This window comes from Fistularia commersonii, chromosome 20 (assembly GCF_037954325.1).
Source record: "Fistularia commersonii isolate RoL2024-O1a breed Wild chromosome 20, RoL_Fcom_v1.0, whole genome shotgun sequence".
Lineage (NCBI taxonomy): Eukaryota > Metazoa > Chordata > Actinopteri > Syngnathiformes > Fistulariidae > Fistularia > Fistularia commersonii.
In genome coordinates this window covers 6,935,412-6,961,473 of record NC_141303.1, presented here as the reverse complement: position 1 = coordinate 6,961,473, position 26,062 = coordinate 6,935,412, and the positions used below count along the sequence as shown (strand labels likewise).

At 39.7% G+C, this 26,062-nt stretch overlaps 1 protein-coding gene across 1 annotated transcript; it reads left to right on the top strand.

Annotated features, from left to right (window-relative positions):
• The first annotated feature begins 15 nt into the window (after positions 1-15).
• Positions 16-18,677, top strand: flvcr2b (FLVCR choline and putative heme transporter 2b). The gene is made up of 11 exons (XM_086167674.1): positions 16-1,020; positions 4,218-4,359; positions 7,187-7,327; positions 8,689-8,756; positions 9,534-9,637; positions 10,527-10,637; positions 12,229-12,334; positions 13,466-13,577; positions 14,857-14,912; positions 16,109-16,258; positions 18,163-18,677. Exons 1-10 carry the CDS (start codon positions 469-471, stop codon positions 16,187-16,189), a joined length of 1,473 nt encoding a protein of 490 aa, XP_086023800.1. The 5' UTR covers positions 16-468; the 3' UTR covers positions 16,190-16,258; positions 18,163-18,677.
• The last annotated feature ends 7,385 nt before the right edge of the window (positions 18,678-26,062 follow it).

Below are 26,062 nucleotides of genomic sequence, written 5' to 3'. Positions count from 1 at the left end.
TTTTTTTTTTTTTCCAGCGCGCAAACGCTGCTTGTAGATCCGGGTGGAGGGTCAGCGGCTCCGCGCTACGACTCATGTGACACTCGGCAAAGTTGACCGGAAAAAAAGGGGAAAAAAAAAAAAGTCCCGGTAAAGTTTATTTTAACACCGACGCCGATTCGATCTTATTAATCGGAGGAAAATGAAGGTATTAAGAACCGGAAAGTGAAGACAGGAAAAAAAAAAAGATTTAAAGCTTTTTTGGATCACATAAGAATTAAACATCTCGTTGATACATGGGATTATAGGGGAAAGGTGTGACTTGGAACTTGTTTTGGTTTTCAACCGAGCGGGATTTTTTTATTTGAAAAAGACAAAAAGAAAAAGCCCGATTTGCGCTCAAGTTTGCGGGCGACCGAGTGGCGAGTCCTCACCCCTTCTCCCCCGCCCCCCCGCGCTCCATGAAGATACTTCGGCGGCCGGTTTAACATGACCGAGGACGGAACGCCGAGAGAAACCAAGGCGAACGAGGATCCGGAGGTCGGCGCCAAGCCGCTGTCCGGGGATGACAACCGGAAAGACGGCGGCGAAACGCCGCGACCCACCCGCCTCTACAAGCGGCGCTGGATGATCGTCCTCCTCTTCAGCTCTTACTCGCTTTGCAACTCCTACCAATGGATCCAGTACGGCATCATCGGCAATATTTTCATGAAGTTTTACGGCGTGGACACTTTCACCATAGACTGGATGTCCATGATCTACATGCTGACTTACATCCCGTTCGTCTTCCCGGTCACTTGGCTGCTGGACAGGAAGGGTCTCCGGGTGATCGCCATCGTGGCCACCGCGCTCAATTGCGCCGGGACGTGGATGAAGGTGGCCAGCGCCAAACCTCACCTGTTCGCGGTCACTTTCGTGGGTCAGTTCTCGTGTTCGTTCGCACAGGTGTTCATCCTGGGGATGCCGTCGAGGATCGCCTCCGTTTGGTTCGGCTCGGAGGAAGTGTCCACCGCCTGCTCCATCGGCGTGTTCGGTAACCAGGTAAAGCTGACCGGGACGGGAGGGGAGGGGAAGGGAAGGGGGGCGACGAGTTTGGAGGGGTTACTCTATCACTTATTTAGTGTTTAGTTTATCAAAGTTCCACTAAACCCATCTCAACTTGGATCCCCGCATGTCCTTTTTGGCACCGTTTGCGTAATTATGCACGGTAAGGGTGACCGCAGTTCAGTATTCAGTATTGTTTCAGTGACAGAGAATGAATGGGAGTAAAACAGTAAACCATCCACCCTTGAGGAAATATGTATTTTTTTTATAGCTAAACTAACAACTACTTCCGAATCCAAAAAAAAAGTAGCCTAAGGGAGTTAACATTCTTTGTCTTTTGGAAGAAAATAAACATCAAGTTGAATCAAATGCACAGCTTTTGGTTGCATGGATCGATTTCTAACGATTTCAGACAAGGATTGGCTCATTGGATCTACTTCCTCTCTAAACTTCCGACTTCGACTTGTGGTATCAGAAGTTATTTCATATCAGGATCTTCATTATGTTTTTACAGTTGTGTGTAATAACCATAAAAAATGGGCACGTTCATGGAGAATTGCATGGAGTGTGTGTGTATCTACGTGTTAGTGGGTGTGATGTTTTTCCACACAGTAACCCTGCAGGAATAAGCTGAGGAATCTATCAAAATTTAAATAAAGTTTGCCGTTCTGTCAAGAGTGATTCATTTAAAAGTACACAAGATCGATATTTTCTTGTGTTTACAAGTACTGCGTATAATTCTTTGGACGCTATTCATTTCGGACGTCCGTTGGGATCTTAATCTTTTGGAGACTTTATATTTCGTTATTTTATCATGTAATTGTACAACACATTGCTTATACGACTGGTCATCTTCCCCCTCGCACTCCTAAATCACCCAATCAGGACATGATGATTGACAGGTTTCCTTTTTCTCTTATGCCACTGTTTATGGCAGTAACTTCATTTGAAGCGATAAGTGGACGGGACCCGATGCCGGAGGGTTTTATTGCAAAGACGATAATGTTTGACTAACAGGGGAGGCAAACAAGCAAACCAAAAAAAGAGATTATTGTCCTCTGGCACTGTTTTTGCAGTAACTCGGTCAAAGAAACATTAACCTCACTCACAGGCGTCGATGGGATTCCTCAAACCTCCTCGCATTCAGATGAGATCATTTAAACATGCTTTTTTTGGGTTAAAATTTAACTTTGATACAGTTTGTTGGAGGACATCTTATTTTTTTCTAACAATAAGCCAAGAGGTGATGTAAAGGCAGTGCCGGTAGTTGGAGTTATTGGAAAATTGATGTATTAGCATCACATGACCGAAGTGGATCTAATGAATAAGCGGCCATGTGGTGTCCAGGCTCAGTGCCATCACTTGGGCCGAGGACGCTGGCCTGTGCTACGACTCTACTCCTCTTGTCTCTCTCTTTCGTTGCTATCTTTTTGTTTTTAGCACGCGGTTTAAGCGCTGGACGGCAAACTGTTGGGACGCTGTGAAATCTAAAGACCTCTCACCTTCCCGGGATTTGCGGCTGAGATGCAACAAAACAATACCTTGAAAGGCAAACATGCAAATGCAGAAATCGTGGGAAAGAAAAGGCTACAAGCCCGAGCTGCAAAGACTCTCGCTCCGGGCCTCGCCTCGCTGCAGTGGAGCCCGGGGCCCGTAGGCAGAGCCATATCCATTGGTTCCCACTTAGATATTGAGGCTTTACATGGGGACCGATCAGAGCTGGTCCCAGCAGCAGAGATCAAGCTGTACCACCGACGCTGGTTCATGCTGTTTCTCTTCAGCGCCGTCTCGGCCAGCAATGCCTTCATGTGGCTCCAGTACGGAATTATTAGCAACATATTCATGCGTTTCTACAACATTGACTCTCTGGCCATTGACTGGCTGTCCATGATCTACCTTCTCACCTACGTTCCTCTTATTCTTCCGGTTTTGTGGCTGCTGGACAACAGGGGCATCCGGGACATCGTCCTCGTGGGCTCTGCCTTCAATTGCATCGGCGCTTGGATAAAAATTGGCAGCACAAGACCCAATCTATTCCCGATCACCTTTTTTGGCCAGTTTGTGTGCTCTGTGGCCACCGTGTTCGTCCTGGGGATTCCGTCGTATATTGCCTCAGTGTGGTTTGGAGAAAAAGAAGTTTCCACCGCCTGTTCGATTGGAGTGCTCGGAAATCAGGTTTGGTAGAAAACAAGGGTCTGTGTAGTCAGATGTGCTGTCTGTGTGTTTTCTAATGAAGAGTTGCGTGCCAGCATCGCACAGGGATGTTAGTGCGAAAGTGTGCGAGTCCTGTGAAAATGACCTCTTTGCTGACATCTTGTCATGTTTTTTTTGACAGTTTAATTAAAAGAAAGAACTTGAACGTTTTTCAACTATATTTCCAACATTTACTTTATTATATGTATTCTAAACAAAGGATGAGCAGGTGAAGATGAATGGATGGATGGATATTCTAAATATCTATGTTTCAGTCCACATACTCATGTATTGACATTTTACAAGTATCATATTTTTCATGCTTTAGACAGTTTTTATAAATTTATCTTTCTATATCTTTCGTTTTATCTTTTATCAAAGCCAGGTCCTGGTTCATGACTTTTTTTGTTTTATGGCAATAGTATTAAATGGTGTTTAATACTATTGCTATATATGTTGACGTTTGTCCGCACAGGACATATTCATGGAGTGTGGGAAAGTTGAAAGCCTGTTTGGAAAATTTCCCAGCATTGACTGGTGTGACTGATAATTGCTGTTGGAAACAAGCAAACATTCAAAAACAGGTCTTTTAAATATTTAGTTGGGATTTAAATTTCTATTTGTCAAATATATTCTTTCTTTTTTTTTAGTTTTGAAAGCAATGTGGACAGGTTTAATTCAAACCTGACTTCAAGTTGTGTAACATTTCATTATTGGTAGTTATTAAATTAATTCCTCTTTCAATAAATTTAAAAGTAAGCAATTAGCCATCTCATGCACACCTTGTGGTCCCTTTCCGGAAAACTGTTCCCACAGTACATGGAGGCTGAGCCTTATTGATTATCAGTAGCTGCAATTGAGTTAAAAATAGGGCTTTTCTATTTTTAACCCAACATGATTCTGTAGTACTTGGAAAGCCCAGACCCGTGGACTGGTGTGTTAACTTGTGAACAGCCTTCTTATGTGTAATTTGTCTCCCATGCGTGTGGCCTTTCTCCCAGCTGGGTATTGCCATCGGGTTCCTCGTGCCTCCGATCCTGGTGCCTAATGTGGATGACATGGATGAGCTGGCTCACCACATCAGCATTATGTTCTACATCACAGCAGGAGTGGCCACCTTACTCTTCATCCTCGTTGTCTTCGGTAAGATGTCAAGCTCTCACACTTCCCGAAAATAGGCCTTCATCTTCTTCTTGTGTTCCTGCAGTTCTATTCACCAATCATCTGAGAAGTAAAACATCTCCTGCAAAATTAACATTTTGAGGAAGTGTTCCAGCGATTTTCATTCAGAGAATTGTTTTGGTAGACCGTAATTCAAATTTTGTGCTATTTCCATTAATTGCTTGTAATTATTCAGTTTAACTATGACTCTGTTGTCAACTTTTTTCACTAGATAATTCTTAGCTAAATTAGATTTGGCTAATTACCTTAGGTTTTTTTTTTGAGAGCCTTAAATACGACTTTCAAAAAAAAAAAAGGCTTGAAATATTGTGATCCTTATTCACTCCCAGCTCCACTTTTGTTGGTTTAGGTTTCTTAAAGTCTGATAAACCAAAACTTAGAAAGAAAATCTCTCTTTAAAGCCACATAACCTGGGGGAATCGAGAGCGATATTTATTTGTTGCAGATTGAATAATCAATGTGATCAAAAATTGCATCAAAATGATGGCTGCACTGTAGCAGCAGGGGCTTTTTGAGGGAATAAAGAAATGAAGGGAGGAATGAAAGCTGATAAGCAAGTGAAATGAAATCGAAAAGCACTTTGTTGCTTCAAGCCACTGCAGAGTCTCTATCTCATACTCTGGGGTTCTCAATGTGTCATGAAGGCCCTTTTTCCCTCACTGTCCTTATATATTCAAATTACATGACGGTGGTCTTCGCTTACACCCGCCTCTCTCTCTGAACAAGAAGCCCCATTCAGGGGAGACAAGGACAGTGCTGAGGTGCCTGTTCCTACCAACACAAAACGTTTTGATTGAAAGATACTTCTATAGTGTGAGAAAGGTCAGGTAGATCTCAGGAGCGGGCCTACAGTGTAAGAGCGCTTTGAAAATTGTGAAACTACGTTTTTTTTTTTTTTTTTTTGCGTGAGGTGTAGAAAGAGACACTCTGCCGGCGGCATAGTTGAATGTCTGCTATTACATGGATGTGAAAGTAACATGTGAGCTGAGCGTTTGAAGAAACTTCCTTATTGGTGTGTTCACTTTTTGCCTGGCACCACTGCATTTTTCGTGTCTTGCGCACAATTGAATTAGTTGTGCGGATAAAAACCTTTTATCATGCTTGATAGGAGCGATATGTCACAGAAAGACAAAGGAGTCCTGAAGAGCAAAAAGAGTAAGAAAGTGTGGTGTGCGCATGTGAGTATTCAGCATTCAGACACAATGGATGCTTGTGTAGGGACGCCGTAGTAGCACCATGCACAACATTCAGACCGATTAAACGCTTACTGTTCCTAGCGTTGAACGCGGTCCCTGCTGAATGCGGTCAACCACGAAATGCAAACCTCGGCTCATTCTTCACGAAACAAACCATCGGCTCAATTAATGCAGTGATTCCTCACCGTCCGTATAGTCCCACAATGAGAGAATTTTTAGCAAAACAAAGATCCGTCTATTAGCCACCCCCCCCTTTCCACACTCGCACAAAAAGGCCTATCCAAATATTTAATGAGAGTATTGTCAGTTAAAGAATGTAGCTTGTTTTTAATGTATTGATGATGAAAGTAGACTAGTGCTGTAACCCTAGTGGTCCTTTATTTTATTTTTATTTTTTTTGTTCTTTGCCAACATCTTAAACATCACTAATGTCAATCTCTTTATGTTAATTTCTTCAATACTTTTTATCAAGATTTTCTAGCTAATTTCAGCGTAAAATATTTTCGTATTTATATACACCAAAATTTCTCCTTATGTCATAGTTTTAGGTAATTTTCTGGTAATATCTGTGAATTATTTTAATTCTTTTATCATAGTTTGTTATGGTTAAATTTTTTTCTTTTTCTTTTTTTTTTCATATTACAACCAACCTTTTTAGGACCCAGGCCATCATTTTGACAACCAATGATTTTCCTGTAAACAAGTTATATTATTTTGGAAGTACAGGTGTCTCAAATGTGTAGCAGATAAGTTGTAAATTTCCCCCAACTTAGTCATCGATGTAGATGCCCCCTTTGCTCTGGTCACATTTGACAGGTCCCAGAATTTTTATTTATTTTTTCTTCACAAGACTTAATTTTTCCTCCATGTTCATGCTAAGACTTGTATAGCTTGTACCTACTTACTCCCATGTGATGGCTCATACCAGTTGGCCGCAGCATTAGCTATTACATGACACATCTACTCTCGAACACAGTACACCCTCACACACACGCACACACACATGCAAGATGCCGTGTGTGCGGGTTCTCCTGCTGGCTGAGCCATCTGTGGCACTGCAACATGCTCATGAGTCAACAGGGGAGAAAAACTCCCCAGATTCAGAGGTCCTTGGTCTCACTGCAAAGAAAGAGGTGACAGAATTAACACTAAAGATGACTAGGAAGCTGCTCAGCATTACGACATAACATGATATGGTTGGATGAATTAGAGGATTCACTGTAGGTGTTAGTGAAGGTTGACTAACTCTAAATTTCCCCAAACACTACCTTACTGAACATCCATTTTCACATTGACATCCACTGCTCGACTGGCTGTAAAAAATGGGCATTACTTCGGTGGGATTAGTGCGGGCCGGTTACTGTACACAAACCTTCAGTTCGGACAGGGGTCAGAGGTGAGGACGCTCCGCTCTTCTCCGGGAAAGGTCAGAGACCTTCTGAAATGTGACCCCGCGGGCAAAAAAAAAACAGCTGACTGTCAGCTGGTGACACACAATTCTGGAAAACAAGAATTTCTCCATCATGTACTGCATGTTGAGTTGTGTCTGGACTTGTTTCGCCATATCTGATTTTGATGTCTCCTTATGTTAGTGTTCCAGGAACGTCCCAAACTTCCTCCCACTCAGGCCCAGGCTACAGCACGTAGCATCCCACCAGAGCAGTACTCCTACACAGCCTCCATTTGCAGGCTTTTCCACAACAAGCCCTTCATTCTCCTCATCATTACATATGGTATGGCAATGCCGTTCTCTGCTATGGCTACAAGGAGGGAGTATTGTGTGTTACATGTATGGTTCCATCAAAAATTAGTCTGTAATATAAAGATTGTTAAGTATTTCTAATGAGATTTGATCCTTTTTCATGATTCCTTATTAATCAGATCATACTTATGTAATAGTATTATTTTATTACATAAATTGCGAGGTAGTTGAAACAAAGCGAACAACGGTTGTACTTGTCAGTAGATATCACAGAAAGACTATCTGCCAAAATAAATGAGTGATCCACATAGTCAGTAACTGCTTTTTCAGTCGGTAACCCACCGAATGTTTTTCCATGAACCCTCCGACACCACCTATCTTTAAAGTGTAACAAAGTTTGTCTTATCTGTGGATCTAAAAGAAGCATGGTTATGTTAGTTATTTTACACCCTGAATAAAATGAGATAGGGGGCTGTGTCCTGGAGGGGTTCAAAGTTTGTTTATAGTCCATCAATGTTTAACAAATGCATTCAATTCATGCAAAGCAAAGGTCCCACTGTTTTTTTATAGAGAGGAGGACTGCTTTTAAAGGGACACCCTTTAAGAGCAGTGTGCAGGACTTTCACCTTCCTTGAACTTTTAACACAAGTTGATGTGACATAATTCCTGCTTCTATTATTAGGGAAGGTGCACACGCACGTGTGTGTGTGTGTGTGTTTGCCCTCGGAAGCTCGATAAATATTCAGGCCTGAAAACTCCACCTGTTCCTCCCAATCTGCAGCTCATTCCTCTTATGTAGATTTCAACTATTGTATGCTTAATGTATCAAAAGTAAAAGTACTCATTTTGTGGACAGTTATTTATTTGGCTGAACCTTTAAGGGAAACAATTTTTTATCAAAAAAATAGGTGAAATAACAAATATAGTTTTGGATATTGTAATTATATATTAAGTAGAAGCAGCAACTTGTGTTTCATGTTCGCTAATGTCCCATTGAAAATTCTATTTATTGAGTAAATTGATTTAATTCATTATTTGAACAGTGCTGGCTTTTTTTCCCCCCTCAAGTTATGCAACACTGGAGTATACTGAACTTTAGACAGAGGAAATTATTTTTGATAAGAATCAGGATGATGTTATTCAATAAAAGCTTTCTCTGGAAGATCTACCAGGAAGGTCAGCTGATTGGTCAGGTTTTTATCGCAGATTGTTTTATTGAATGGATACAGATGTAAATAAAAGAGTAGTCTCATACACACAACAGAAATATGACATTTCTCACATTTTTACTGTCATTTTAAGATAGTTTCCTTACACAGGTTAAGACATTGTCCCATCCTGTGATTTGTGTTGTGCAGACTTTAGCTAACCATGTATCCATTACCGTCTTAGGGCTGAATGTGGGTTGCTTCTACGCTGTTGGCACCTTGCTGAACCGAATGATCATCGAGCATTACCCTGTGAGTCTGGCCCATTGAAGTGTTTTGGATGCAGTAACAGTATAAGTCAGCAAAGACGTTATAGTTCTTGTATGGATATGTTGCCAAATAGATGATCAAACCGATGTGTTACTGGTAGATTTCCACCAACAATCATTTAGAACTGAGTTGTGGCTAACCTGAATGGTCAGAGAATCCAATGAAGACTTTTCTTAGAGTACATTTGATTAAAAACTTTTAAAATATATCTCCTCCATCTGGATATTAAATGAAAGTAGTCATTATCTTAACCATGACAAGTATGATTTTATCCATGATGATTTGGACACTGAAATGGTTGAAAAAAAAAAATTCATATGGATACAACCGATGGGAATGGTATGTGTGTGTGTGCTCGTGTGTGTGTGTGTAAAACATAGAAACACCTCAACTAAATTTCACAAATGTAAACCTTCAGTAAAGGTTACATATTCTGTTGATTTAAAAATTAATCTAACAGTCAATTGTTAGTTTTTGCACTTGGTTATGTTTGATTTGCAGATTCACACATTTTGGGCTTTTTCAGTTGGGAAGAGGAGATATTATTGGTTTTAGGTTTTAATGCATTAATGTTGAAAGTACTTATTTAAATTAAATTGAAGTACTTTTCTATGGCTAATAATGTATATGTGAGAGAGAATCCTCAAGTTCCAGTCAATATTTTAAATGAGATGACTTTTTTTTTGTGTTATTAAATGTAAAACCTTGCTCATAACCTCCCTTGGATTACTTTGTGCTTTGTCATGCATGGTCACTCAGGGAGAAGAGGTGAATGCCGGGAGGATTGGACTTACCATCGTCATCGCCGGCATGGTCGGATCCCTAATCTGTGGGGTTTGGTTGGACAAAACCAAAACGTACAAGTAAGGAGTGAGAGAAAGTGTCAAGAGTTCATTCAGTCGAATCAAAGACCAGTTCTAATAGAGACTTTTTAACAAACCCGTTCATCACTGCTTTGAGAAACTTTGACAATGGTTATACATTTTAATGGCGGTTCACTAAAAGTCAGAATTTTAACTGGTATGGGATTAACTATTGAAATGATAGTTTCCATGCCTAGAAAGACTAGACTCCATGCGGTTCAGTCAGTTCACACTGTGCAATATAACTGCAAACCTGCTTTACATGTGAGGATAAAATCAGATTTCACACACAGCTGCACAGACCCAACTGTTACGTTCCAGTCACCTCTCTGCTCTTCCTGCTGTTGATCTTGTTTGGTGTTTGGGCGCCAGCTGTGGGGACTCTGTGTCTATTTATCCAGGTGCAGCAGCAGTCCGTGAGAAGACAGCGCTTTTGTGACCTTTTGTATTAATTCCTCTCGGGTGCCTCGGGGGGGAGGGGTGGGGGTGATCCCACACATCAGGTCCGGCTTTTTGGTGGCAATCTGTGTGCGTACTCAGGGAAATGGATGGATCTTGTAAAGACATAAGCCAGGGTGAAAACCCTCAGACCATATCTAACTAGCCCAAAAAAATAGGAATAAACGCTGAACTTTTTGACAAGTTTAATTCGAACTTTGCAATTTGCATCTAGCGTTCGCCCAAATTGTCTTTAACAGAGAGCACAAGTATCCAGCCATGATTTTCCTGTAGATAGACTCCTATTATTCACATGAGATTCGACAAGTCAGATTGCACGCAGCGGATCGACCCGACCGGCGCCGTCTCGGTGATTGTAACTTGGAACTGACCTCATTAATGATGTTCGAGATGTTTTGCGTCACAGAACGACTGCCACTGTGTTTCTCAGGCAGACCACGCTTGCCGTGTACTTCATGTCCCTGGTAGGGATGATCGTCTACGCCGCTACCCTCAGCCTCGGACACCTCTGGGTGGTCTTCATCACCGCTGGAGCTCTTGGGTATTCTTATACATGTTACTAATGGGATAATTTTAAAGTTTTTTTTTTCATAATGTGCGTTGCACTGGATGTTTTAAACCAGATTTCTGGTATTAATCCTTTATTTGAAAATGTTTGACAGCAAATTTGACCTCTGCTTTGCACATAACTCATTACATCGCTAATGTAAAGACAGATAGTATCTTCTGATAGTGACTGATGTGCATAATTTGACACCTACCTAGTTACTCTTCCCTGCCTTTTTTCTGTTAATATATTTCCTGATGTGCTCGTTTTCTGTTGACATTGGCGTCAATAATTTACAGCAGTTTCTATTCAGCTGTAACTTTTGGCTTTGTGTGATACATATTTGTGGACAGTTATAAATTAGGATACTTTACCTTTTATTTACAGTCAAGCTTGTTTCATCTCTACTATGTTATGCAATTGCAGAGGGTGAAGTATTATTTTGTTATTTTTCAATGCTTGTGAATTCTATATGCCAACATGACTTTTATGTCTTCTCTGATATTATTATTGCTATGGTATATTCGTATACGGTTACAAGTAAATAACGCTGACATTTCATACATTCAAAGTAGAAAAGTGTTTTGTTGATATTTTGAAGTCTCTGAAAGTTTTTTATTCATTTGCCTGGTGAAACACCTCCTAGGAAACCCGTAGAGTTTGTCACACAAGCTTGTGGGATGTTTCTATTTGCTTGAGCTTGCTGGAATCTTCAGTATACAGCTGATTAAAAAAGAACAACAAAAAGACTTGTTTAGGTTTTCACCTAATCTAACTGACAGTTTTATTTTAGTATTTAAGACTCATTTGGCTTGCTCCATATATTTTGGATTCTGAATAAACTTTTCATAAGAATATAGTTGATAGCTATTCCATAATCTAAAAGCTTGATGGGTTTTTAAGAGTGAAGTAAAAGCAAGAACATACATACACATATCAATATTTATGAACTTATATTATGCTGATTTGTTTATCTTACCAACAATGCCCTTGTCAGACAACTCCCCTTCCTGAGGCACCTGTCATGACAGCTTTCAAATCCCATTGTTAACCAGCTTTTCTGTTAAACATGGGCACCTTTAAATGTTAAAATGAATAGTCAATTCAGACTCAGAAGCTATTATGAGCTTATGATATCTAAGAGCCGTCGTCCTGGGAACCAAACACGCCTGGCTCGATGCTTACGGCCTTCCCAGCCTGTTGAAGTGTTGTTGAGCAAGACACTGAACCCCTCACTGCTTTCCAGTCGCTACTCAGTAGCTGCCTTCTGCTCATGGTTCGTGCATGACAGGTTAAAATAAATTGGTAAAATTTCGCTGAAGTTGTGCTCTATATAAAACTGAATGTGACAACCTTTCTTTCTTTATTACAATGAAGAGTCATAACTGAACAATCACAGTCACAACAATAACATACACAGAATCCAAGTTATAATTTGCATTTTTATATCAAATGAAAATGGTACATTTTGTCCGGAAATTGCAAAAAAGATTACTGAGTTGTTTAGTATTCAGGTGTGTGTTACATACGTGTTATTGGATTTTGTATTCTAAACTATGCTGTCTGTTGTCTGCTCCCCCTCCAGGTTCTTCATGACAGGATATTTACCCCTAGGCTTTGAGTTTGCAGTGGAGCTGACCTATCCTGAGTCAGAAGGAACCTCCTCCGGTCTTCTCAACTGCTCAGCACAGGTAATGTGTGTAGTTTTACCAGTCAGACAGGAAAGGGGCATTTGTTGGGTTGTTCCTATATGCATGGTTGGCATACAAGACTATTCTCATGACCTTTTTATGAGCAGTTCATGCAAAATGATTGGTATCTTCCAAACTAGATGCTGTTGTCTTTACATGAAAATGCACAATATAGATTTTCAATTTTTTACATATTTTTCATTCTGATATAGTGTTTATTTAGCTATCGTGACAGCTTTACCCCTGCCCATTTAGTTCCAGGCAGTGGTTGGCAATTTGCTGCAATTTTAATGTCTGAGGCAATATTTGGTCAGGTAGGATCATTTCAATACCCGTTGAAGCCCGCTGGTTGGTGGATTTTTAGAGGTGATACCAAAACTGAGGAGTGAAATACTGTCCAACGTATGAATTAGATATCTTAATTACATTCAAACACTGTCATGATAGAGATTCTCTAACTTAATGTTTATGGGAATTTAATATGATGAACTTTCACTTCAGTTCAAGATGAAAATCATGTTGCAGTGTTGTCCAGATTTCCATATTTGGATATTTGGAAGATGCCGATTTATGGTTTGCCAGGATCACTTTAAAATAATGTAAAGATAGTTGTTGTCAGTGTTCTGATCAATTTTTGGAGAAAAGAAATGGGTAGAGAAACGGGTCAGTCTACTTCCTTCCACTGACTTGGTAATAGCTAAACTATATCAGAGAATGAGTTGATACAGACTGAATTGAATGTTTGATACACTCACATAATATCAGATAATAATAAAGAATTTTTAGTTTTAATTTGAAGTAGTGAAACTAAGGGTAAAATGTCAAGCAAAAGTGTTAAACTCTCCTTACTCTCTCATGCTCAAGGGGTTTTATTTTCTCCAAATTATTATGTCCTTATTCGAGCATTGTAGTGTTTATAGTTTTCTTTTTTTTTGTTGGAAGTGGACATAATTCAGCCTTTCTTTGTTATGGACACATGAGAGCATAAACTGTGTGAAATGAATTAGAACTGCGTGAGTTTATATCTCGAGTAATCACCCTGTCCAGCTACTGTCTCGCTCATTCTGTCATCCAAATGTGTTCTGTGTGTGTTGCACCTAAACACTCCCATGTCACACTGTATATTCACAGGTATTTGGGATCATATTCACAATTTGTCAGGGGAAGATAATCGATCACTTCGGCACCCTGGCTGGAAACATCTTCCTGTGTGTCTTTCTTCTTATTGGCACAATAATGACAGGTGAGTCGTCGGCACCATCAGAGGGGCTTATGGAATCACCATGCGCTTCACAAAAAGTCACTCTTTTTCCACTTTTAAAAATTCATGAATACCCCTGTTGTGAAATTGAAAAGCCTCCAGCAAGGCAAGAATATTGTGCTGTTCTCAACAGACGTAGAGATTTTTTTTAATTTTTTTTAATCTTTTTTAAAGATTAAAAAAGCAGCATCAGATTCCAGCAGTGACCCATTTGTTGCCTATTAACGGGGTTTATGTCGAGTTTTGAATCTCAGTTGGCACCTTTCAGAAAATCTACACTTGAATAACAGAGAAAACTGCACAGTAGCAGTCTGATGGTATCAAAGGTGAAACTTCACCCCCGGCCCCCTCCATGTTGAAGTAGGTTGTTTTGTGCGGTCTATTGAGAGACTTATGAGAAATATGTAACTTTTTAAACTTCATTATCTAGTGATTTGGTGAACTTTTAACGCAGTTAAAAAAACACATGAGCTTTTTTAAGGAGACCTTTCTACCCTCAGAGGTCAGAAGGCCAAGTGTGTGTTTCTTGATTAGTGATAAATGAATTTTTCTAGGTGAAGCCAGTAAAATGCACAAAACAGGGCGTACTGTCTAATCGTAAAGTTTACGGTCGTAAAGGTTACAATTTTGCAAAAGTCATTGACCTTTGATGCTCATTTCTGACGATCACAAGAGAACTCCCCTTCGATCCCCCCTCTTCTCTCTCACACACACACACACACACACACACACACACACACACACTCACACACACAAACACACACATGTTGTGTGTGTATGAAAAAAATCAACACAACCAAAGTGGCCTCAAATACACAATAAAAAAACCTGAGCCCTAAACTGATTTCTACTCCTCCAGTATTATGGCAGATGACACGAAAAATATCTCAAAAAGGTTACAAAACAGTGATATTTCTTTCTTTCTGTGTTGGCATTGAGGGCATATTTTGCATCTGCATAGTGTGGTGTTTCAAAAGGTGTTGGGCTGTTTGACAAGTCAGACCTAGCTAATCCTCCTCTTATGTTTTCCCCCAAGCAAAAATGTTTCATATTTTGATAAAGCCTGTACTTTACAACAGTGACTCCACCTACTGCCTTGCCAAGTGTATTACACATTTCTTTGCTTTTTCATACCAGAAGATCAATTGAGTGGCAGAATCTGGTTGATTGACAGCAGGGAGGTTTAACCTGAAATACAAGTTTTTCTGTCAGCGTCTAATATTATTGTTTCAATATGTCTTTTGCCTTCATTTCCCCGCAGGTTTAATAAAGTCTGACCTGCGCAGACAAAAGGCAAACCTCTTGGCCAAAGCAGAAGTAAGTGCTCTGTTGAACTAAAATCGGTGCCATATTTTTTGTTTTTTGTTTGGGAATTACCATTTACTGAGGAAGAAACATGGTGGTGGTTTTGTATTTGCTTGACAATCATGTGGTCAAAGTCACAAGTTGTTTTTTTTTTTTTTTTTTTCTTTCTTTCTCTACTTCTACAGAAATAACTCTTTGCTCTCAGACCTAATGTTTCTCTTGTTATCATTTTGCCTAAATGTCAGAAATAATTTTCTACTGCACATTCTTGCATAGACTGATCACTTTCGCTCTCTCATGCCTGCCTATTTTTTTTAAATATATATTTCAGTGTATCTGCTTGACTCTTTAAATAAGCAGCAATGTTGGTGCTTAAATGTAATAAATTTGTACATAATATATAATATGTATTCGAGGGACATTCAGTTTTGCAGGAAGCTTTGATGGCTTGATACCCCCAGTCACATGAGAAGATAGATGTCTCCTCTCTTCCCTGCAACAGCGCTAACAATAGAGATCCCTTTCCTGCTATTTACTTTAGCACAATGCTTAAAAGCCTGTAGGATTAGTGGCCTTTTTCTGTCAAATAAACATCGCGGCACCCTTGACTCCTGCATTTACAGAGCTCTAGTTTAATCGTGTGAAATTATGACACCCTGTTGTTATTTGGCTGGACACTGCAATAGGTTTATTTACTTACACAAATTAATAAACAATAAACATGTTCATGCAAGACAAAAAGCAAAGACTTTTAAAGCTTTGCATGAATTTCTGAATTTTCTGAACGTTATATTATTCACAGTCAATTGTTACGTTATTTTCTATAGTGTTTCTTTAGGGCGGCGATTCTTTCTCTATAGGAGGTAGAGCAATCGTTCACTTGACTGGGTATTCATGGGGGTTAATAAAGGATAAATTATTAATGTAGCTTATTGTTTATTCTGCTTACTTGCAAAGGGGTGGGGGGGCAAATTTCCGCCAAATTTGGCAAGAATTTTAAGTGATTCATTGCTCTTCTATTTTTATATCCATACTTTCCTTATCCTATAGCAATGAATTGAATTCATAATATCAATATGTCCTACCAAGCCTCTGCTAAATTGCTTTTATGTATGATTTTGAGGTTAATGCATCATTTCTACAAATCTTGCTGGAGTGAATGAGTGATGAATGAATGAAACCAAAATGATCAGTAGCTATTGTTTTAGGCCGAGGAACAGAATTTGGGACAAGACTACGGAGCCACAGCCTTAATCGCCAACCCACCGCCTCCTCCTCCCCAGTCTTGATCATAAACCTTTTCACCCTTCCAAAACAAAATCTCCTCAAATCTTTGCCCGACACCCAGACGCTCAAAGGTAGGCAATCAGCACACACTGCGCAAAATCAGCCTCTCATCTTCATCGAACCTACCTCTTCCTCTCCTGATCTTAGTGCCTTCAGCCACAGTGTCTTTTGTTGCACGAAAGAACAATTTAGTACTGTATGAAAAATTCCTTCATATTTGCCAGGTACAAAATCAAAACTGAGTATGCTCTTGCTATAAGCCAATACTTATTAATAATACACATTCAGGATATGCACATAAATAACTCAATAACGTATGTATTTTAAATCTCTATACTCTGAATCTGTTTGCCATAACAAAGTTCAGGGTTGTTATTAATTCTTTAACAAATTAGCCACCATTTCAATCAGGACCAGTTCCACAGATGAGGCCTCTTTTTATATAAACAGTTTACTTTTTCCTCTGTCTTTTAAAAGTCATCCTTATATTTACTGCTAAAAGTGTTTGAGATGCACCGGTATATAAGCATCTTGCAAAGCACAAAATAGATGATGAATATGGTTATCAAATATTGTTCAAAGTGTTATTTCAAAACTATGTCCCAGGCAAACCACTCGCATGTTTGGCTTTTGATACGCCAATATTTTGGCTGAGCTGCATGTTTGTTTGTTTTCTCAATGTACGTGAGAAGGAATTCTAATAAGGAGTGACTAACACGCCTGGACATTACTATTATCATCCAACACATGCATGCAAATGTCGACTGAACAAACATCACGCACACTTTGAACTGTGGCATGTGAGAGATGTGAAAGATGGATAAAAAGAAAAACGACCCCATAAACCAACTACAGATCGTGTCAAATAAATGAAAATACCATTAAATGAAAACAAGTTTTTTTCCACCTCCGGCAGCGTATCATCGCATAAAGATGAAGGCAGGCAGAAAAGATCACTTAATCAGCTGCTGAATCCTTTTATTATAGAGTCGTTTGATCTCCGGCAACGTGTGATCTGTGTCGGCATTGCATTTTTATATGGAATTGCTTTCTGCAGAGTAAGAGCAGCGCAGTGTCCAGCAATGACATAAACGTGTCAGGTTTTACAGGGATCGGCCCGGCAGCAGAGATTAATTACCAGCAAGATGATATCTGGCGAGTTAAAACCAAAAGAAGTGTGTGGTCCCGGGATCAGAATCAGTCCCTTCTGTCCTTTTTTAAGCAGCGCTGTTGATTTCATTCCATCATGGGAAAAAAAATAAATTTTCACAGATTTTTTTTTTTTTTTTTCTAAATACCAGTATATTGTGTTGCACCAAAACTGTGATGTACATCTTTTACAGCCCCTAAAAATGCCTGGTGTAGTTGATGTTGCTTGGTGATCTACCAATGTCAATACACTACTTTCTGCCATAGCTGTTAAAGTATAAATACTAATAAGACCACAAACTATAAATTGAGCAAAATTAATAATTTAATCCCACTTTCAATGTGTTTAAGCGTTTAAAATACAATAAAAAAGACACAGCATCATTGGCACTGACTTCTTCAACTTTTAGTACGTAATTCACCAGGACAATCATGAATGTCTCTAATTTGCAGATACTTTTTTCCAAACTTCCCACTAATTTATTTCTGATTGTGAATACATTTCTTTCCACCTTTCATTAGAAGTAGAAAAAAAACAACTTTTTTTTTTCAGATAATGATTCATGTCAGGGTGTTTGGCAACATTCGTATTACTATTTTTTTAATTAGAACTTTAAGGGGAAAAAAAAGGACCATTAATCAGCATACACGGATAGACTTCCCAGATTTATTTTTTGATTGAATGCAGTGCTCATGTGCTCAGTCTAGATTTTCTCTGAAACTCATTTGTGTGATCCACATCAGAAGTTACTAAGGTTGAGGAGGGTGTTCTTTAGTTTGCATTGTTTCGCAAGCAGTTGATTAACATGCCTCTTCTGACTGTTAGGGACCATCCGACTGCCAGACCAGGAGTGTGTCTGTTCATCCGCTTGTCACAGAAGCCAGGTTTTAGGCACTTACAAACAAACTAATATAAAAGCTTTGACAGTGACTGCAAGTTGCTCGTTCCAGTGTAACATACTCACTAATACTATGCAATCATGAACACTGAAAATCAGTTCTCTCTCAGAGGAGTTTGGTATATGATTTTCTTTTCTTTGTAAAATGAGTAAATAAATACATCTAAATTATACTGCTTTATTTAATCTGACATGTAATGCACAATTTTAATATTTTTGTTTTTCAAAGCTTGAAAGTGAAGGTGCAACCTCAGATATTTTGTAATGTTGTGTAAAGATGAAATGTTAAGAATGTAATAAATCTGTGTTCGATCAGTGCGTCAGCTACTACTACTACAACTATAATACCTTCAGTATTGGATGGATACAATGTTTGGTTCAAGTATATATTTGAACAATGGAACCCATTTTGTCACTGTGCCTTTTGTATTATGTTACCAAATTAAGTACAAGCTATTTTAAATTGAAATTTTGTTTAAACAGCTGCAAGGTGGCTGCAAGGGAGGAATGAGATATTTTTATATGGAATTTGTAACAAGGAGAACATTTGCCTGTTTAACATAAAATTAAAACCTCTTATTTTTGTTTCTCTGCTTCATTTTGTGTCTTACGTTGCTTTTTGAATTAAAATTCCTTTTCTCAACGCTCTGTATGATAAGATTTACATTGAGGTGGTTCATCACCAGGACAGTGGCAACTGTGGAGGAATAAAGTCGAGTCATACAAAATGTGAAAGAATGAAAGAATGGGAAAATTCATCGGTGGAGGTGCGACTGCATCATTGATCAGATACGAGCCCCTTCTTGTTTGCAATGGTGATGGAAAGGCTGATAGAAGAGGCTAGACAGGAATCACTGTGGAATATGATGTTTGCAGATGACATTGTGATCTCCAGTGACAGCAGGTAGAGGGAAATCCAAGAGACAGAGGTATGTTTTAGAGAGGAGAGGAATGCACATTAACCACAGCTAGACAGAATATGTGTGTGTGAATGAGAGGCACCCAAGTGGAGATATGGAAGGTTGAGGGTTTTAATTACTCAGGGTCAACAGTCCAGAACAATGGAGAGTGGGAAAGATGTGAGGAAATATGTGAAGGCAGGTTGGAACGGTTGGAGAAATGTTTCAGATGAGATAAGCCAGATTGAAAGGTAAAGTGCACAAAACAGTGGTGGGCCAGTGGTGCTGTGTGGTTTAGAGCAGGGGTGTCAAACTCAAAATTCAAAACTGGGACAAAGTCGCAGGCCAACATTGATATTTATTGAAAAAAATCTTCCTCCAGATATAACAAAGAGCCTTTTCATATGGACCCAAACAAGTTTTGCTTAAAAACTAAATACGGAACAAGCATAGCTTAATACTATAGAATATATAATTAATATTGCACACATGCAAAATCCTGTTTTCTACCTAAGTAGCAGGGTGCCAGTATTAGCATAAGGTTGCTCTGACTACTGAGCGTATACGGGTCCTTTTGTGATTTTCGTGCCAAAACACCAGCAGAAAATTCTGGGATTTGTAGAATTAGCGGTACATGTACTGTAGACTATGGCATGGCTTTGCGGGTCAAATTTGGCCCGCGGGCCGGAGTTTGACGCCTATGATTTCGAGACAGTGGCATTGAGGAAAAGAGAGTAGAGCAGGAGGTAACAGAGATGAAGATGTCGAGGTTCTCTTTGGAAATGACGAGGATGGATAGGACCGGGAATGAGTCCATTAGAAGCTCAGCACATGTTAAGATGTTTTGCAGATAAAGGCAGAAAGCCTGCTCTGGTTTAGACATGTACATAGGATGGCTATTGAATATATTGGAAGAAGGAACCTGACGTTGGAACCTCCAGGCAAGAGGCCTAGAGGAAGACCAAAGAGGAGATTTATTGGAGGGAGGGAGGACGTGAAGTTTGTTGGTGTGACAGAAGAGATGATTTGTTGTGGTGAACCCTGAATGCAAGAGCTGAAAGGAAAAGACGAGTTCATCTCCAGGACAAGTCAAGGATGCATCAGAAGCTGCACTGAAGGAAAATAACTGAAATCAATAGAATATTCCAGAAAATCAGATGAACTCGTGTCGTAAATTTTGTCAAGTTCAACGCCTCTAGGATCAGTAAGATTGCATTTCTCAATTTTGACCACACGGTGGTGACGACGTAACACAGAATGTGGGGTGTCCTTGCTAGTGGACAAGAAGGCCCTGGTACATCCGGACACACTAGAGTTTGAATTTTCTTTCTTGCAAATGTATCCTCTTCATTTTCTTTCAGTGCTCTTTTCAAACGGTTATTGGACGCTGGGGTAGATAAATGGCCCCATGAACATCTCAGCGGCTTGAAGAGATAAAGTTCCTGCGAGCGGTTATGAGATCATCCTGAGAGCAGGCCAGGACTCTGTTCCCATTTGACTGATCTGTGATGATCTCATTGTTTTCTAGTTAGCTAATGACCAATCCTTGGCATTAGTTGGTTGTTAAAGTTTCAATTGTTTCCTGGTACTACAGGTTCATCGATACATCAGGCTAATACTGCATTAGAAGTTTCCAGCATTCACGGAATCTAAGTCTAGATAATTTCTTCAGTTCACAAGAGATACAGAGAAAAGAAAAAAATAGACACAGGTTGGATTTAAAGACACTTACTGGTATTTTAGGAACTCAACATCCAAATAAGGGGAACTTTTTGTGTTGTAGTCAAGAATATGTTTGCCACAGAGCAGAGCAGCTCCTTTTTTTAGAGAGTTTTATTCACGTGGAATATGTGAAGAAGCTCTGGAGGGGACGGAGATGAGCAGGGTGTGACCTCAAGCTCACTTGGGAAACTCCTGATGACATGCCCACCCACAAGTAGAGGTGGATGCTTCAATAAGACTCCTTGTGTGCTTTGCTTGGAAGAACTTACTGCACACGTTCACTCCCATGCCTCGTGCCAGTTTTAACAATTTTGCTTTTGTACCGGTACTAGGTTGGCTCCTTTTAAATACCATAAAACGTGACAAATGTGTCTCTCAAAGAGACAACAAAGATGACCTTTTGGAAGTTATGGGACGGTTCTTAAGGAGTCGAGACAGAAATAAATCAGCGACTCCTCCTTTTCGTATGTGACCTGGGAATGAGTCAGAGATGCAGCTTGAGAAAATCATCAACGTCTGTGTTATTGATAGAGGTGAGAAATATAGGCCGAAAACCTGAGAAAAAAATTGGCTGGGGAATCTTGAAGAATGCCCACTCGGTGTTTTGTGATTTGCTCAAAATGCACTGACAGGGGTTTTCTCTTAAGAGTGTCAGGTGGGAGGTCTGCCTCGAGGGGGTGAACAAGACCAAACACAAACAATGCTGGAACGTTATGATCTTTCAAAGTTATTCTTTGAAAATTTAGATTCAGAAATGGTGAATGTAGATCTATGTGAAAGGCTAAAAATGCACCTGTTGACGTTTGAGTCACCCAGCATGTATCTGGAAGAAGCCCAGCTTGGTCAGGATGCACGTTGAGGGGTTTGACCAACAAGCTTTTGGAGTTGCCAGTTTGTGACCATATAATTATACTTTATACTTTATAGCGAGTCCCCCGTGTCATTGCCTTCCAGTTTGAACTCAGAAAGCTTATTATTTTATAGTTATTGCAGCAGTCTCATTCCTCATCCATATCTTTTTTATTATCTTCATTTCTGTTGGATCATTACAGTTGTCATACCAAGAATATGCCGCACTCTTGGTTTGTTGTTTTTATATGCAGCAGGTGGACTCAACGTTCTCAGTACAGAGGGAACATTGGCCGACTGTTTTAAGTTGGTTTCCGTTTTTCATAAATATTGCTTTTCAGCCAGGATATGAAAAAAGGCTGAATATATGAGACCTTGGACCAAGAGATTGATTTTAACTATTAAAATGGTCAAATATATTGACTATCAACTTGACCTTTGAGGTAGACGTTTTTCTCTTTTTGAAAATATTCAGCTTGACTTTCTTAAATTTGCTTAAACTTTGCTTATCTAAGAATTTCTTACACGACCTCTATTACTCAATAATACAACATACATCAAAATATATTACTGTTCCCCCGCAACACTTCCCCTGCAAAAATGTGTGAAAATGTTGCAGTAATTCTATGACAGATTACCATATGATGGGCAGCAAATTACCTCATTCCCATCGCCCGAAAAGCCAAAATGACAGAACGCTGACCTGTGTTTGATCGTGGTATTATGATTTATGCTGCAATGCCGTTGAGGGCAGAGTGCGTCATTGCTCCAAGTGTGGCTGATCCTATCTGCCTGCTGGCGTTTCACAGATATTATCAACCATCCACTTCACAATCCTTCATACCCGCAAACCAAAAACCTAAAATGCAAACCTAGAATTACAACCTTCAGTTTGTCCTTGAGAAGTTGGAGGACATATTTTTTTTTCCCTGCTATATCCATTCACACAAGTTGATCAAACTGATTTGATAAAGAAACAACAGCGGTTAATTAAGGAGCGGATAAAGCCATTGAATCACTTTGAATTATGAATCGGTTTGGAGAAATGTGGGAGGAGCAGGGGGAGGCAGGGTCCTGTGTTTGGACTGTCAGTTTAAACAACAGCTGAGATTGATGATGCCAGCCACATTAAAGAGTCAGTAGTAAAGAGGGAGCTGCGTGCAACTCTTAGCTGAAACACATGAGCATGAAAGGGAGAAATAGATTAAAGCTTGGTCATCACACAGAAATGAGAAAAGCTGAAGTGCCAAAAAGTGAGAAGGTCTTGCTGACATGGAAGATCTAAGAAGAAGCTGGGGTGCAGTTAAGGGCTTGGACGAGGGGAGGAGATGAAAGTACTGCAGGGCCTGAAAGTGAAATACTACCGAGTGTGGAAAAGACAACCGTGCACTGTTCTCACAGCAAGACACGCACTTCCTGCCGGCCCATTCTTGCGAATGAATTCACTTGGAGATGGAGTCGTGCTCGGTACCTGTGTAATCCTCCCTCTGAAAAGAAGGCAAAGGCATGCCTAATTTTTTTGGCGGCATGAAAAAAGCTAAAGTGTGATAATCGTCCTTGAAAATATAATAAAAACAATTCGAATTTAATATGTTTTGCCAGCAAAGGGAGGATTTAATTTTTTTTTCTTGTACAACAGTTATATAATGTCTCATTTATATAGCATCTTATATATAGTGCTACTTGGTTGTCTTGCATGCCCATCTAATACAATGTGTACATTTTATTTAATGTATGTATTTTATTTCCTTTTTTTGTCAAATTGTGATTTTTCATCACTCGGATCATTTAAACATGACCTCCCAGCTGACCTCCTTTGACCAGCTATCTGTTCCCTTAGGGGGTGATTTGAAAGTAAAAAAAACTGAAAATGGGTTTGATCCAGCACACTGTATATCTTTCATCTGTTATTTATTGAATATACAAAGATTCAGTTACATTAAATCACAATCAAGTATTTCATGTAGGTTAACTTCAGAACTAAGAACTTCTTCATATATGTGTGTATTTATGTTTGTGTGTGTGGCCTCCCCCCCAGTTGTTAGGTAATAATGGCTTGAAATACCAAACACCGAAAACTGTATATGTTTAGTGTCCGGATGTGTGCACAGAAAAACAGACAGAAATGCAAAGTTTGTATTCAGCACGTTTGTTAATTGTGGTTGAGTGATCCCTGTATTTAAAAGATACTGCATTTGGAGCAATATAAACATACCGAAAAAAATCTAGGCGTAAACAGGCACATATATGAAATGGCTCAAGCCCCTTGCCATGAATTCGTGACCTGACCCTTGAAACTAAAATAACTGGCTATCTCTGCAATGAGATCAGATGAAGCACAGATTCTTTCCCTATATTGATATCGATGTCTGCGCTCGTGCCATCATTTTAATACACAACATTCTTTTTTATCTTCTATCAGCTGCATATTTACATCTGTTCTTTCACTCCACAGTTATGTTTATAATGACAAGACATTTTCACTACTTCATTCCCTTAAGTGAGTCCTTTCACTGGCTAGCTTTTTGGGAGATAAGTTGTCTGTGCGTGTGAGGTCGAGTTGGATGGACGTTTATGTGTGGGTGTATGTTATCGAGCTGGCTGTGTTTGTAGCATTAAAATGCAGCAACAGACTGAAGTAAAGCATATGAATAATTGATACTGTATTGTCAATAATCGCAAGCATTCACTGACAGGTGCATCAAAGGGACGTTCTTTCAGCTCTATAAGGTATATTTCCCAAATCTATATGACGTCAACAAAGGAAAAGTTCACTTTTATATGTACTCAAAGTGAAAAGAGCAGCCCTGAAGAAGAATGGAGCTTTTAGGCAATGTTGATGGAACCACTGAAACACTCAAATAAAGAAAAAATACCTGAAAATAAGCAAGGGTATAATAAGGAATTGGCAAACAGATTATTTTGTATTGAAAAGCCAGAATAGTAGTGCATTGTCGGATTTCCTATCAAAATGTCAATCATTGCGTCAAACCTCTCCCCCATTCCAAATAAAATAAAGGCACAAGTTTTTTAGGCCTTTGGCTGCAGGCCAGTTAACGGTTATGAAACTGTTTGGCCTTTAATAGCCAAAATGCAGACATCTCTCAACTAATCCTGAAAAACAAAAGAGCGCTATGGTCGTATCCCACTGGAATTTCTCCAGTTTTGCAAGGACAATATAACTTCATAAATGCAGACTCTCCTCGTCAAAACTTCTCGAAACCAGCAAAAGTCAAACCGTCTCGTTAAAAGTCTGTTAACATTCTCAAAATTACAACAGCTTCATCTCATGGTGAGTTTCATGTGGTTAACCACGATTGTAGTGTGAGCACTTAGTGTGCCACGCCAATGCTTGCCTTGAAATCTCTGTCACACCAAAAGGGCGTCAGGTCATGCGTTGTGGCTGTGTTGATTAGCTACCGCAGTTTGAGGCCTAATTTCTTCCACTAAACTCGAAGGCGTATGTGTTGTTTCTCATTTTATTGTTCATGGGAAAAATGTCTCAGCTGGTAAAAATGGAAAAATCACTCAATTTTCCTCCACTACCGAGCTACCGTTTTGGCTTTTAGAGTGCTTACGCGGCCATTCAAAGACTGGATGTCCATTAAATGGTTTATGTTTTGTGGTGTATGTGGAGGTAAAGGTGCTAGCAGATGCTGTCAGAGACACGCTGTAATAAGCAGCAGCAGCAGCAGGACATATGGAACATTTTTCTACTGTATAGCACACGCTTAATGACAAGCAAAGTATTCATGCAATAGTTGAGGGAAAAAAAAAGCCCGAAACCAAACTAAAAGTGCGAAGGAGCTCGGCTCTGCTCACAGACGAGGTTTCTCTCGACCTTGGGTTTCAAAGCTGGCGGGCGGATCAGAGCACAGAAGGTTTGTGAGCCTTGGCACGGACACACAGCGCCAGCCTTTGAGGACCCAGATTAACCTGCATAAACAAACACACACAACTGTGCTTGAATTGCATGAATGGACGTTTCATCACCGCTTGCTACATTTCTTTGATTGACACACCCTGTTGCAACTCCATGATGCAATTGTAAAACACATGTTGAATAATCACTTGCAGAGAAGGTGTGGATATATCGTGCACTTCGGTGAAAACTCCCCTAAATTACCCACGCCATTTTCATGTTTACTTTTTTGATTTTTCTCAATTTTCAGTTGGGTTTGTCAGCAGCTTCCCTTAAACATCAGTTAAAACTGGCCCAGTGCTTTTTTGATACGGTGAAATTACCTCAAGATTAGGTTTAATTTGAACATCGTTTGTGAGCGAGTGTTTGTGGGTTGCGAGGTAAAACCCCCCCATGGTGGGCGGTCATGTGAAAGCGACACAGGACTTGTGTTTG

Bases quoted from the DNA above. Each gene is read 5' to 3' on its own strand.
- flvcr2b (XM_086167674.1), top strand. From the start codon at position 469: ATGACCGAGGACGGAACGCCGAGAGAAACCAAGGCGAACGAGGATCCG. The intron at 8,757-9,533 runs GTGAGTCTGGCC...ATGGTCACTCAG, and splicing joins TGATCATCGAGCATTACCCT to GGAGAAGAGGTGAATGCCGG. The intron at 13,578-14,856 runs GTGAGTCGTCGG...ATTTCCCCGCAG, and splicing joins TATTGGCACAATAATGACAG to GTTTAATAAAGTCTGACCTG.